Source organism: Orycteropus afer, unplaced genomic scaffold, assembly GCF_000298275.1.
Source record: "Orycteropus afer afer isolate SDZICR_OR568_19922 unplaced genomic scaffold, OryAfe1.0 scaffold00136, whole genome shotgun sequence".
Taxonomy (NCBI): Eukaryota; Metazoa; Chordata; class Mammalia; order Tubulidentata; family Orycteropodidae; genus Orycteropus; species Orycteropus afer.
In genome coordinates this window covers 1,460,949-1,473,991 of record NW_006921723.1, presented here as the reverse complement: position 1 = coordinate 1,473,991, position 13,043 = coordinate 1,460,949, and the positions used below count along the sequence as shown (strand labels likewise).

At 50.5% G+C, this 13,043-nt stretch overlaps 1 protein-coding gene across 1 annotated transcript; it reads left to right on the top strand.

Moving 5' to 3' along the window:
• Window positions 1-3,953: 3,953 nt before the first annotated feature.
• ABHD8 (abhydrolase domain containing 8) lies at window positions 3,954-10,134 on the top strand. Its single transcript, XM_007945329.2, has 4 exons — window positions 3,954-4,690; window positions 8,397-8,567; window positions 8,718-8,934; window positions 9,976-10,134. The coding sequence occupies exons 1-4, from the start codon at window positions 3,954-3,956 to the stop codon at window positions 10,132-10,134; spliced, it is 1,284 nt and encodes a 427-aa protein (XP_007943520.1).
• Window positions 10,135-13,043: the final 2,909 nt, after the last annotated feature.

The following is a 13,043-nucleotide window of genomic DNA, read 5'->3' as shown; positions in this document are numbered from 1 at the left end:
CTGCCCCTTGGCGGGGAGCCCAGGAGGCCTGAGTTCGCTCTGGCTGGATGCCCTTGGAGTGTGATCCCCCATCTTCTCTGGCCTTCCGTTTCTCAATCTGTAAGGTTCACAAGTTCCACTCTTGCCTCTGCCAGTCTCGTCCCTATTCAGGCCTAGAAAAAAATGTTCTAATCCACAGATCTGAGTCTCTCCTCTGCTCCCACACCCTCAATGGCTCCCCATTACACTAGGGAAAATGTCTGGTTCCTCAGGCATGGGCCTCCTATAGACACATACATACCCTTCGTTTCAGCCACACCCTCCTTTTAGTCTGGTATCTTCTTATTCGTCCTTTAAAATCATCCTCAGATGTCTCCCTCTGCGCACACACATACACACACACACCAGCCCTGTCCCTCCCTCTAGCCCAATTCTGACTACATGTGGCTGGGAGTGCCCTATCCTCAGACTCTCCCTGCAATACAAGAGCCCCTCAAGGGCCAGGCCTGGCGCTGAGTCCCTGTGGACACCCCAATATCTCCCAGCTTGAGGTGGGAGTGTTTGGTGAATGAATAAACAAATACGAAGTCTCCTGGGAACACCCTGAGTGTGCAAGTGTGGGTGGCTGGACCTAATCCAGCTTTGGCAGCAAATTCCTGGGGCAGAGAGTGGGCCAAGAGCAAGGGAACAGTTAACCCTGTGTTCCCTGAAGTCCATGCCACCCACATCACAATTTAGCAAACAACCACCACCATAATAATACCAGTGAGTGATTTACAATTTATTGAACACTTATAGGCAAAGCCATCTTAACCTACATAGCAAACTCAAGGTAAGATTAATTTCATAGAGAAATGAATTGGGGTTCAGAGAAGTGAAGTGACTTCTCCAAGGTCACACTTCCAGCAGAGACTGGATTTGAACCCTGAGCTCTCTGACTCTCACTCTCTTGGGGGCCTTTGGTCCAGCCTGGACCCCCGAGCTGGAGGCCTCTGCCTCTGGCCACCGCCTTCCTCAGCTTCATCAGTACAGGTGGGAGTTGTGAAACTTGGGTTCCCTAATTATTCACAGCTCTAAGATTGATTTTTTAAGATTTAGCAAATAACAATTACCATGCCTTAGAATCATATAGCCTTCAGTTCAAGTCCCAGGCCTGCCTCTTGCTTGCCTTGGGACCTTGGGCAAGTGAACTTGCCCTTCATGAGCTTCAGTTTCTTTCACCTTAAATTTGAAAGATCTAGGAATCTCTGTTTAGAGAAGGAAAGAGTAAGCACAGAGAGAAGGTATAGGGGCAAGGGGGCTCCATTTGGCGAGGACAGGGCGGTTTGGAGGCATGGACTGGCCATGGAGATGCCATGCGCAGGGAGAAGACCCTGGCCGTCCTCCCGAAGCCCAGCATACCCCAGGTTGCGACTCCAGTCTCGGCTCTGAGCCAGGCCCAATCCCTCCCCCCACCTCCTGGAGCTCCTGAAAGAGGCGGGCTGCTGCTCCTAGTGCCCGCCTCCATCTTAGCGCCGCCGCCTCTGATTGGCCAAATAAGTAGGCCACTTCAATTCACAGCTGTAATTGGTCCAAGCGGCCGCCCGTCCGCACACGGCCCCGCCCCCCCGTGCAGGGACTTAAAGGGACTGCTTGCTCAGTCGCGGTGGGATACCCTGGCGCTGACCGCCCTGGGTCCGTTACCACTGCTGCCGCCCGCGTCGATGCGCCCGGCACGACCTCGCGCCACCATGTAAACGGCACCCGACGGCGGACGCTGGCTTGTCGGCCTGGGTCCCCTCTGTCCCGCCCCGGGCCCCAGGGCCCTCGATGAGGTGAGCGGGGAGCAGGCCCAGGCGGGGGACATCAGGGCCCGTGTCAGGGGGGTGAGGGGATGCCCTCCAGGCCAAGGCTCCTAGAAAGCCCCGGATCCCCGGAGGCCCCGGCCCCACCGCAGGGCTGACGGGTCCTGGTGTACAAGCGGCTGGCACCGTGCATCTGCGTCCCACTCCACAATCCGGGTGGGGGCCCCTCCCGGGGTGGGGGCGCGGCTAGCTCCCCTCCATCAGCGTGTCTGGGTCTCCTGAGACCGGGCTTTGGGTGAGCGTGCTTTCTGAGGCGCCTAGGCTGGGGGCCCGGATCTGAGGGGCTCCCTCTCCGCACCCCCAAGCCCTAGACAATGAGGGGGGGCACAGCGTGGGGCTCCCCTTGCGTTATGTAACAGCCTACGGTTACCATGGACATGAGGGGAGGAAGTGGTTCAGGAGGGGGATGGAGGCCTTCAGCCAGAGCCTGGCGCCTCCATCCTCATCTTCCCACCATTGAGGCTTGTCCTTGTCAATACCAGAACTCAGGATACAGAGAGCAGCTTCCTCCCAACGCCTCCCTCTAAAACTGCAGATTCCGTTTCCCTGGGCCTCAATTTGCCCATCTGTGAAACCAGCCAAGCTCACCCATCTTGGGTAAAGGTAGGAGGAACTCAGAGAGGCCAGGTTTTCCAAGCCTGCTCTGTCCATATGAGTGTAATTTTCATTAGAATGGGCCCACTCTGATGAGGAGCTTCTGGAACTCAGTTCCCAACCTCCTCCCCTAGGACTTCACCTTTTTGGGACCAAGTATCTAGCCAGAGGCCTGAGGTAGGGCTCAGTGAGGGTCTGTACTTTTGAAGATCATTTCAGAGCCCCTCAAGAAATGCTAGTTTAGCCACAATAGAAGGATTTTGATAAAACAGGAGAAAAATGTGGAATAGAACTCAAATTCTTAAAAAGTCCAGTCTTACTGGACTGTTTGAGATTAGAGGACTGAGATATTCTTTAAACCTTAAACCAAAATTATCCCTTGATGTCACTTTTTAGCTAAATAACAGATTGGCTCATAAAATAAAGAAGATCATCCTAGAGTAATGAACTCCTTACCAAAAATAAATAAATATATAAAGCATCTATAGGAGACCAAATAGTAAAAAATGACACTCATGCAAAGGTGAGAAGGTCAGGGGACAGGGAAACTAGAGCACTAGAAGTGGTATCACCAGATGGAATGAATGAGAATGATGGCACATTGTGAAAAATGTAACCGATGTCACTGAATAATCTGTAGAAATTGTCACAAAGGAACCTAATTTGCTGTGTGAACTTTCACCTTAAACAATATTATTAAAAAAAAAAAAGTAACACTGTTGTTATGTGCTGTCGAGTTGGACCCAACTCATAACGACCCCTCCTCCTTGGGTTTCCGAGGCAGTATCACTACGGAAGTAGATTGCCCCATCTTCCTTCCGAGGAGTAGCTCGTGGGTTTGAACCACCAGCCTTCTGGTTAGCAGTCAAATGCCTTAGGCACTATGCTACCAGAGTGTTACTAGAGTGACACCAGCTTAGTAAAAATGAGTAAATGAAGGCATTCATGAATGAATGGGTTTAGATAGCCATGTTGCTGTAGTTGTCATTACTTGGCGTCAAGTCAGTTCTGACTCATGGTGACCTCACGTGTGCAGAGTAGAACTGCTCCATAGGGTTTTTGCGGCTGTGACCTTTCAGAAGCAGATTGTCAGGCCTGAGGTGCCTATGGGTGTGTTCGAACCTCCAACCTTTCAGCTAGTAATTGAGCACTTTACTGTTTGCACTACCCATGGACTCCTGTATGTGGCCATAACTGCTGTCAACTTGAGCTGAGCCAAATATTGCCACTTCTCCAGGAAGCCCCTAATTTCACTGCCTTCCCTATAGATGCCTCTTGGGAGCAGCCATAGCTATGGCCAGGTCCCTCTCTCTGAGGCTGCCCTGGGAGAGTGGCCAAAGCTGGCACTGCCCTGTACAGAGTCTCTTTCTGGTACTTTGGCTGGCTCCAGCTCTCCCTGCGATAGAGACTCTTAGAAGAAACTCATAGTCAGATTGCCCGACCAAGGTAGCAGGAGTGGGTATTTGTGAGGGTAGAGGGCCCCTTCCATTCAGATGGCCCCTAAGCCGGCACCTGTCCCCATTCACAGGACGCACCATGCTGACTGGGGTGACCGACGGGATCTTCTGCTGCCTGCTAGGCGCACCGCCCAACACTGTGGGACCCCTGGAGAGTGTTGAGTCCAGTGATGGCTACACCTTTGTGGAGGTCAAGCCAGGCCGCGTGCTGCGGGTGAAACACGCTGGGCCTGCCTCAGCCCCAACCCCACCGCCACCACCAAACCCCCACGACGCTCATGGGGACCGCTCTGGCCTGGTCCGCTGCCAGCGCCGGATCACCGTGTACCGCAATGGGCGGTTGTTGGTGGAGAACCTGGGCCGGGAGCCACGAGCCGACCTCCTGCACTGGCAGAATGGCTCTGGGGAGCCGCCGGCCGCCCTGGAGGTGGAGCTGGCCGAGCCTGCGGGCAGCGAAGGCCGCTCTGGCCCAGGCAGCACAGGCAGCGGTGGGCGGCGGAGGCGTGCCCGGCGCCCCAAGCGGACCATCCACATTGACTGTGAGAAACGCATCACTAGCTGCAAGGGCGCCCAGGCCGACGTGGTGCTCTTTTTCATCCATGGGGTTGGTGGCTCCTTGGCCATCTGGAAGGAACAACTGGACTTCTTTGTACGCCTGGGCTATGAGGTGGTGGCACCTGACCTGGCAGGCCATGGGGCCAGCTCTGCACCCCAAGTTGCCGCTGCTTATACCTTCTACGCTCTGGCTGAGGACATGCGCGCCATCTTCAAGCGCTATGCCAAGAAGCGAAATGTGCTCATCGGGCATTCATATGGGTAAGTCGGCACTGTGTGGGGCTGGGGTCACGGTGGGGGCTGCCAGGGCCCAGAGATCCAGCCTTAAAACACTGACTTCCTCCACATAATGAAAACCCCATGAAAATTTGCAAAAAGACAGTTCCCATCATTATTACTGTTGCTTCACATTGTTTTAAATGCAAACCCACTGCCGTCGAGTCAATTCTGACTAATAGTGACCCTATAGGACACAGTAGAACTACCCCATAGAGTTTCTAAAGCTGTAAATCTTGATGGACACACACTGCCACATCTTTCTCCCGTGGAGTGTCTGGTAGGTTCGAACTGTCAACCTTTTGGTTAGTAGTCCAGTGCTTTAACCACAGCACCATGAGAACTCCTTCACATTGTTTTAAGGCAGGATTTCAACCTCAGCATTATGACATTTTGGGACATTTAGTGATGGTTCAGTGGTACCTTCCATGTGGTAGACCTCGGTTCAGTTCCTGGCCAGTCTACCTCATGCACCATCTGTCAATCGAAGCTTGCATATTGCTATGATGTTGAACCGGTTCCAGATTAAAACAGACTCCGAAGAAAGGCCTGGTGATCTACATCTGAAAAGCAGCCAGTGAAAACTCTGTGGACTATAGCAGTCTGATCCTGTTGTGCATGGAGTTGGCATGAGCCAGGGCTGACTCAACAGCAGCTAACAGTAACAACAGTTCTTGGCTGCTGGGACCATTTTGTGCACTGTAGAATGTTTAGCAACATCCCTGTTCTTAACAGCCCCCCTCAGTCATGTCAAAAATGTCTCCAGCATTGCTCAAGGTCCCTTAGGAGCAGAAGCACCCTGAGCGAGAATTGCAGTCTTGGACTAAATTTAAAAATCAGCTCAGGTTATCCTGCTGTGATGAGGAAGGGCTCATTAGAATCCTGTACATGCTACTTACAAAGGCATTTACCGAGAGCCCATTCCATAGAAGGCTTTAGGCCTAGCACCTGACCACTGAATAGAACCATTCTCTCCTTCACCCAGGAGGAAGCACAGGATCCAATAAGCCAGCCAGGTTGAAAACCACTGTTTTAGCAGTTGTAGCCCATGCAATACCAAAAGGCAAACCAAACCCACTGTCACTGAGTTGATTCCAACTCTTGTTGTTGTTGTTGTTTGCCATCGAGTCATACCCGACTCATAGCGACCCCTCCTTGGGTTTCTGAGGCAGTGGCACTACGGAAGTAGATTGCCCAACCTTCCTTCCGAGGAGTAGCTGGTGGGTTTGAACTGCCAGCCTTCTGGTTAGAAATCAAGTGCCTTAGGCACTGTGCCACCAGAGCTCCTATTCCAACTCATAGCAACTCTTTAAGACAGAACAGAATGGCCCCATTGGGTTTCCAAGGCTGTACATCTTTATGGAAGCAAATTGACTCATCTTTCTCCTATGGAGCAGCTGGTGAGTTCGAACTGCCAACCTTTTGGTTAGCAGTTGACTGCTTTAACTGCTATGCCACCAGAGCACCTTGGCCCATGCAGTAAGACAAGAAAAAGAAATAAGTTACATAAGTACCCAAAAGAAAGGAATCCAGTTTGGGAGGGAACATAGCTCTCACTTGCTAAGATGGTACCATCCTAAAAAAGTCAATGTTTACAGCAAGTGACACCTTCAATTGAATGCACACCTATCTGGTAGTTCCTGTTGACACTTTTATGTGCATCAACTCATAGCAAGACTATGAGGTCAGTAGCCCAGTTACTATTTCACAGATGTGGCAACTGAAGGACAGAGAGTTAAACAACCTGCCCAAGGGCACATAGCAAGTCACTAGTACAGTCAGGTCAGCCTTACTTCTGCCTGTATCTTGTCCCTCCTTACAAGATGCTCGTGATGGAAGCTCTTTAAAACAAACCCAGAACCTTTGCTTGACAAACTAAAGGGCTAGGAACTAAGTATGATAGGCTTGTGGCTATATGGAGTTTCATTTTATAACTTCCCAGTTCTGTTCTTGTCGTGTGAAAACAGCCATAAACAAAAGTGTTGCTGGCCCAACAGTGAAACTTATTTACAAAACATTGTAAACTCTAGTTACAAAAAAATCGGTGGTGGTGGCCATCCCACAGGTTGCAGCTTGCCTACTCTTGCTTTACACAGAATGAGGAACTGGACTTTGGGGGCCCCTGAAGTGGTGGCCTTCCACTTGGTATAAAACTACTCCCACATGAGAGAGAGAAGATCCTTAAAGGAAACAGATACATAGACAGTAGTGACCCTTCTCTGGGCATCCAAAGGGCCAGTTTAAACAGATTGCTTTCCTGACCCTTGTTAGTTGTCCTCAAGTCGATTCCAATTCCTGGCGACCTATGTGTGCAGAGTAGAACTGCCCTGTAGGGTTTTCAAGGCTGTGACTTTTTTTTTTTTTTTTTTAATTGTGATTTGGGTGAAAGTCCACAGAGCAAATTCGCTTTCCATACAGCAGTTCACATACACGTTGTCTGATGACATTGACAGTTTACCCCAATGCAACACCTCCCCTCCCACTTCCTCTCGATAGTTACCTTTTCCCTGTGCCCATCCCTCCATGCACTCCTGCCCCCTGAGCTGTCTCCCTGTGCATAAGCAGACCTTCTTTCTCCCATGATTCTTCCCTCCAAGGAGTGTATCTACCTCAGGTACCTGTTCAACTCATATGCCTGTCCTTTATTTGACTGGAAGCCATGGGTATGGGTTCAATTCCAGACCTGAAAGGCAGCTAGGGACCATAGTCTCAGTGGTTTCACCAGGCTCTATCAGACGAGCAAACCTGGTCTCCCTTTTTTTTTTTTTTCTCCAAATGATTTTGAGTTTTGTTCCACATTGTTCTCCCTCTCTATCCAGGATCTCCTACATAGATCCCCCTCTGAGTGGTTGACAGTGGTAGCCAGGCACCATCTAGTTCTTCTGGTCTCATAGTCATATAGGTGGAGGATCAAATGGTGTACCAGTCATGAGGACTATTTGTTTCCATGATTCTTTGGTTTTCTTCATTCTTCTTTGCTCTGGACGAGGAGAGACCCATCGTTGCACCTACATGGCTGCTTGCAAGCGTTTAAGAGCCTAGAAGGCTGTGACCTTTTGCAAGCAGATCTCTAGGCTTGTCTTCTGAAGTGCCCCTGGGTGCGTTACAACCACGAACCTTTCAGCTAGTATAGCAGTTAACCAAAGATGTATGGTAATAAATAATTCTTACCCTATTAGAGGTCATGGAGCATTTGAAAATCAGAGGAAATTTCTGGATTTGGATCCTTGCTCCAGAAAAATGTGCCCCCAACACACACAATCTCCTACTTTCGGGGCATTCAGGACGCCCCACGTTACCCCATTAGGTGTTGACGGACCTTAGAAGAACCTTGGCCTTAAAGTACCCGCCTCCTGGATGATGGGAGGGCATTAACTGCCTCCCCTTTGCAGTGATTAAAGCATCTGTCTGCTGACCAAAAGGCTGGCGAGCCCATCAACCACTTCGCAGGAGAAAAACGGGACAATCTGTAAAGACTGATGGCCTCGGAAGGCCTGTGGAGCAGTTCTGTTCTGTCCCCTTGGGTCGTTATGAATTAGAATCGACTCAGTGGCAGTGGGTTTGATTTGGTTTTGTCTCTTGTGATGGTTGGAGCTGTGTGTCAACTTGGCTGGTGTGGTTGTTCCCATGATGGGATCAGATGACTGAGTTCTGTCTCTCTTGCTGACCCTCACCCCTCCTCCCTGGGCAGCGTGTCCTTTTGCACGTTCCTGGCCCATGAGTACCCAGACCTGGTGCACAAAGTGATCATGATCAACGGCGGTGGCCCCACAGCGCTGGAGCCTAGCTTCTGCTCCATCTTCAACATGCCCACCTGTGTCCTGCACTGCCTGTCCCCCTGCCTGGCCTGGAGCTTCCTCAAGTGAGTGTCCCCACCCCAGGACAGAGTCCCTGGCCCCAGCATCTTTAGGACTCTGGTGGGAGGGCGGTTCCGCTGGGGCTGAGGCTGGCATTTGGGGTGCCCCTGGGTTTGGGGCTTGCTCGAGGGCCTCCAAGGTGCTTCTCCTGCCAGGGCTGGCTTTGCCCGCCAAGGGGCAAAGGAAAAGCAGCTGCTGAAAGAGGGCAACGCATTCAACGTGTCATCCTTCGTGCTGCGCGCCATGATGAGCGGTCAGTACTGGCCCGAGGGCGACGAAGTGTACCACGCAGAGCTCACCGTCCCAGTCTTGCTTGTCCACGGCATGCACGACAAGTTTGTGCCTGTGGAGGAGGACCAGCGCATGGCCGAGGTAGGGGGCGGGGCCGAAGAGGGGCAGGCACCACAGGGGCCATGGGTCAACCAAGGGGTGGGAGTTCTGGAATCACCTCTTTCTCCTTCCACGCTGAGGCAATGGAAACAAAAAGTGTTAGTCTATTACAAAAGGTGAAATCCCGAAAGTGCGGCTGTTCTGAAAAGGTTTTAAGATCACGTGCGTCCCCAGCCACCCCCTCAAAGGTGTGTGGACGGGGTCTGTGCTGTGGATTTGTGGGTGACCAGTGAGGGGCTGAATGGTCCTGAGAGACCAGGTTCAGGAAGCATCAGACTCGATTAGAGATGTCCAGGAAAGGGACTTGGGACCCTTAGCATTTAGGATAGTTTTGGAGGAGTGGTGCTCACCCAGGGTGACTCCCCACCCCCCATGGGACTTATGAGGACATTACTGGTTGTCATGACGGGGGGGAGGTGCTACTGGCACCGAGTAGGTAGAGATCAGGGATGCTGCTTAACACCCCACAGTGCACAGGAAGGCCCCCACCACAGAGAATGATCCAGAACCAAATGTTAGTAGTGCAGAGGTGATAACCATGCTCTGCATGTACTGTAAACCCAAAAGCAAACCCACTGTCAATGAGTCAATTCAAACTCATGGAGACCCTATAGGACAGAGTAGAATAGCCCCAAGGGTTTCCAAGGCTGTGAATCTTTATGAAAGCAGACTGCCTCATCATTCTTCTGAGGAGCAGCTGGTGGGTTCGAACCACCCACCTTTTGGTTAGCAGTTGAATGCTTTAGCCACTGAGCCACCAGAACTCCTTGCACATATTGTCCAAACTCCAGACTCACTATAGACACTTAATAAATGCCGAATGAATGAATGAGTCAGGCCATCACATCCTGCCCCAGCAGGATGACAGGCCATCTTCTGGCTCCCCATCGGGTGGAAGAGTAGGATGAAGGGTAGACTGCAAGAAGGACTTCCCACAGCTGAGGGCCACGAGTGGATGGTGAAGGGGTTCAGGGCAGCCTACTGCACGCCCACCGCCCCACCCACTGCTCCACGCCCTCGCAGATCCTGCTCCTGGCCTTCCTGAAGCTGATCGAAGAGGGCAGCCACATGGTGATGCTGGAGTGCCCAGAGACCGTGAACACGCTGCTTCACGAGTTCCTGCTGTGGGAGCCTGAGCCCATGCCGCAGGCCCTACCCGCGCCCCCAGAGGAGAAAAAGTAGCCGTGGGTGGCGGGTATTGCTTGGTGAGCAGAGAAGTTGGAGAAGCTGCGGCCAGAGCCATTTCTGCAGCACGGCCACCTGCATGGCCGCTAGCCCCGCCCCATGGGCGGAGCCAGGTCAGAGAGATGCCCCCGGGGTGGGGCACCGGGGAGCCAGGTGAATGCCCTGCTCTCTGCTTGAGTCCAGCGGACCCTTACTGTATGGGGACCGCTACTGGGACCCTGCGGAGGTGACCCTGTACAGAAGTCCCCTATCCCCCACGCCACAGGCCAGACAATCCCCCACCCCTGCTCTCTGTCTTCGTGTCAGCGTGCTTTATCCTGGGACCCGCGAGCCCCACAGGGACCCTTGGGGCAGTCCCTTCCCCAAGACGCCCCCCCCCAATACCCTCCTTTCCATGGCACTGGGAGGCACTGTTGCCCAAGGTTGGTAGGGTGGGAGGGTCTGGCGCCATAGAACCTGCACATCTAAAATTATAACTCAATAAAAAGAAATGACAATTGGGGTCTCCAAACCAATGTTGAGGGGACCCTAGAGAACAGTCCTCACCCTCTGAGCCTCAGTTTCCCCATCTGTAGACTGGGCTGACGCTGGTGCTGCACCCTCAGACCTGACCTACAGAGGCTTGAGGATGCCTATGGTCCAGGTTTGCTTTCTGAGTGCCCCCTCCCCAGAATGCAGAGGCTGCTTAGGCAGTATTCCCATAGAGCAAGGCAGGCAGTCAGGGAGTGAGCTCCTCTCTGTCAGGCAGGAGGAGGTTGTGAGGGTCAGTGGACATGGCCCAAGACCATTAGCTGCCATTGAGTTGCAGCAGTCTACAACGATGCCATGCACACCAGAATGAAATGCTGCCCAGTCCTGTGTAAGCCCGTCGCAGATTGGACTGCTGTGATCCATAGGGTTTTTCATTGGCTGATTTTTCAGAAGTAGCTGGCCAGGCCTTTCCCCCTAGTCCATCTTAGTCTAGAAACTCCACTGAGACCTATTCAGCATTGTTAAGCAAGAAGCCAGCCTCCAGTCAGATGGGTTGCTGTTCTTAGGTTCCATTGAATCAGCTCCCACTCATAGTGAAACACTGTTGGGTCCCATGCCATCCTCACAGTCACTGCTATGTTTGAGCCCATTGTTGCAGCCACTGTGTCAGTCCATCTCATTGAGGGCCTTCCTCTTTTTCGCTCTCTACAAAGCATGATTTTCTTCTCCAGAGACTGGCCTTTCCTGATAACATGCCCAAAGTATGTGAGACAAAATCTCACCGTCCCCTCTTTTAATGAGCAGTCCAGCTGTACTTCTTCCAAGTCTTGTTATGCCAACACCATAATTCAAAGGCATTAATTCATTGTCCAGCTTTCTTATGCATGTGAGGCAATTGAAAATACCATGGCTTAGGTCAGGCCCATCTTAGTCTTCAAAGTGACTTTAAAGAGGTCTTTTGCAGAAGATATGCCCAATGCAATGTGTCCTTTAACTTCCTGACTTCTGTTTCCATAGGTATCGACTGTGGATACCAGTAAAATGAAATCCTTGATAACTTCAACCTTTTCTCCATTTATCATGATCTTGTTTATTGGTCCAGTTGTGAGATTTTGGTTTTCTTTCTGTTGAGGTGCAATCCATACTGAGACCATAATCTTTGATCTTCACCAGTAAGTACGGCGAGTCCTCTTTACTTTTAGCAAGCAAGGTTGTGTCGTGTACCTATCGCAGGTTGTTAGTGAGTCTTTCTGCAATCCTGATGCTATGCTATATTCTTCTTCATGTAGTCCACCGTCTCAGATTATTTGCTCAGCATACAGATTAAGTTAAGTATGGTGAAATGATACAACCCAGATGCACACCTTACCTGATTTTAAACCACACAGTATCCCCTTCTTCTGTTTGAATGCTCCTTAGAATGAGAATGGTCTATGTACAGGTTCCTCATGAGCACAATTAAGGGTTCTGAAATTCCCATTCTTCACAAAGTTAGCCATAATTTGTTATGACCCACACAATTGCCTTTGCATAGTCAATAAACACAAAGTAAACATATTTCTGGTATCAGCCAAGATCCATCTGACATTAGCAATGATATCCCTCATTTCATGTCCTCTTCTGAATCCTGCTTGAATTTCTGGCAGATCCCTGTGAATGTACTGTTGGAACCATTTTTTAATTTTCTTCTGCAAAATTTTATTTGCATGAGATATTGATAGATATTGTCAGTAATATCTGCATTTGGTTGGATCACTTTCTTCGGAGTGGGCACAAATACTGATCTCTTCCAGTCAGTTGGCTATGGAGCTGTCTTCCAGATTTCTTAACATAGACAAGAAAGTGCTTGCAGCATTGCATCTGATGTTGAAATATCTCAGGTGATATTCAGTCAATTCCTGGAGTTTTGTTTTTGTGAATGCCTTCAGCCAGCTTGGGCTTCTTCTTTCAATACTCTCAGCTCTTGATCACATGCTATATCCTGAAATGGTTGAATGTTGACCAATTCTTTTTTTTTTTTTTTTCAAAATGTTCCCTCCCCTCCCTTCCCACCCCTGGCAACCAACAAAGTTTCCCTCCTTCCTTTGACCCTCCACAACAATGAACTAATACTGTATTTGTCCTTCTGTGATTGACTTATCTCACTCAGCATAATGTCCCCCAAGTTCATCCATGTTATGTGGTGTTTTACAGACTCTAAATTATTCTTTAGTGCTGCATAGCATTCCACTGTGTGTACGTACCATAGTTTGGTCATCTGTTCTTCTGTTGATGGGCAGGTAGGTTATTTCCATCTTTTTGCTATATTGTAAACAGTACTGTGATGAACAGGGGTGTGCATTTAACTGTTCCTGTCCTGGCTGTCACCTTCGACCAATTCTTTTTGATACAGTTACTCTGCGTATTCCTTCCCTCTTCTTTTGAGTCTTCCTGGA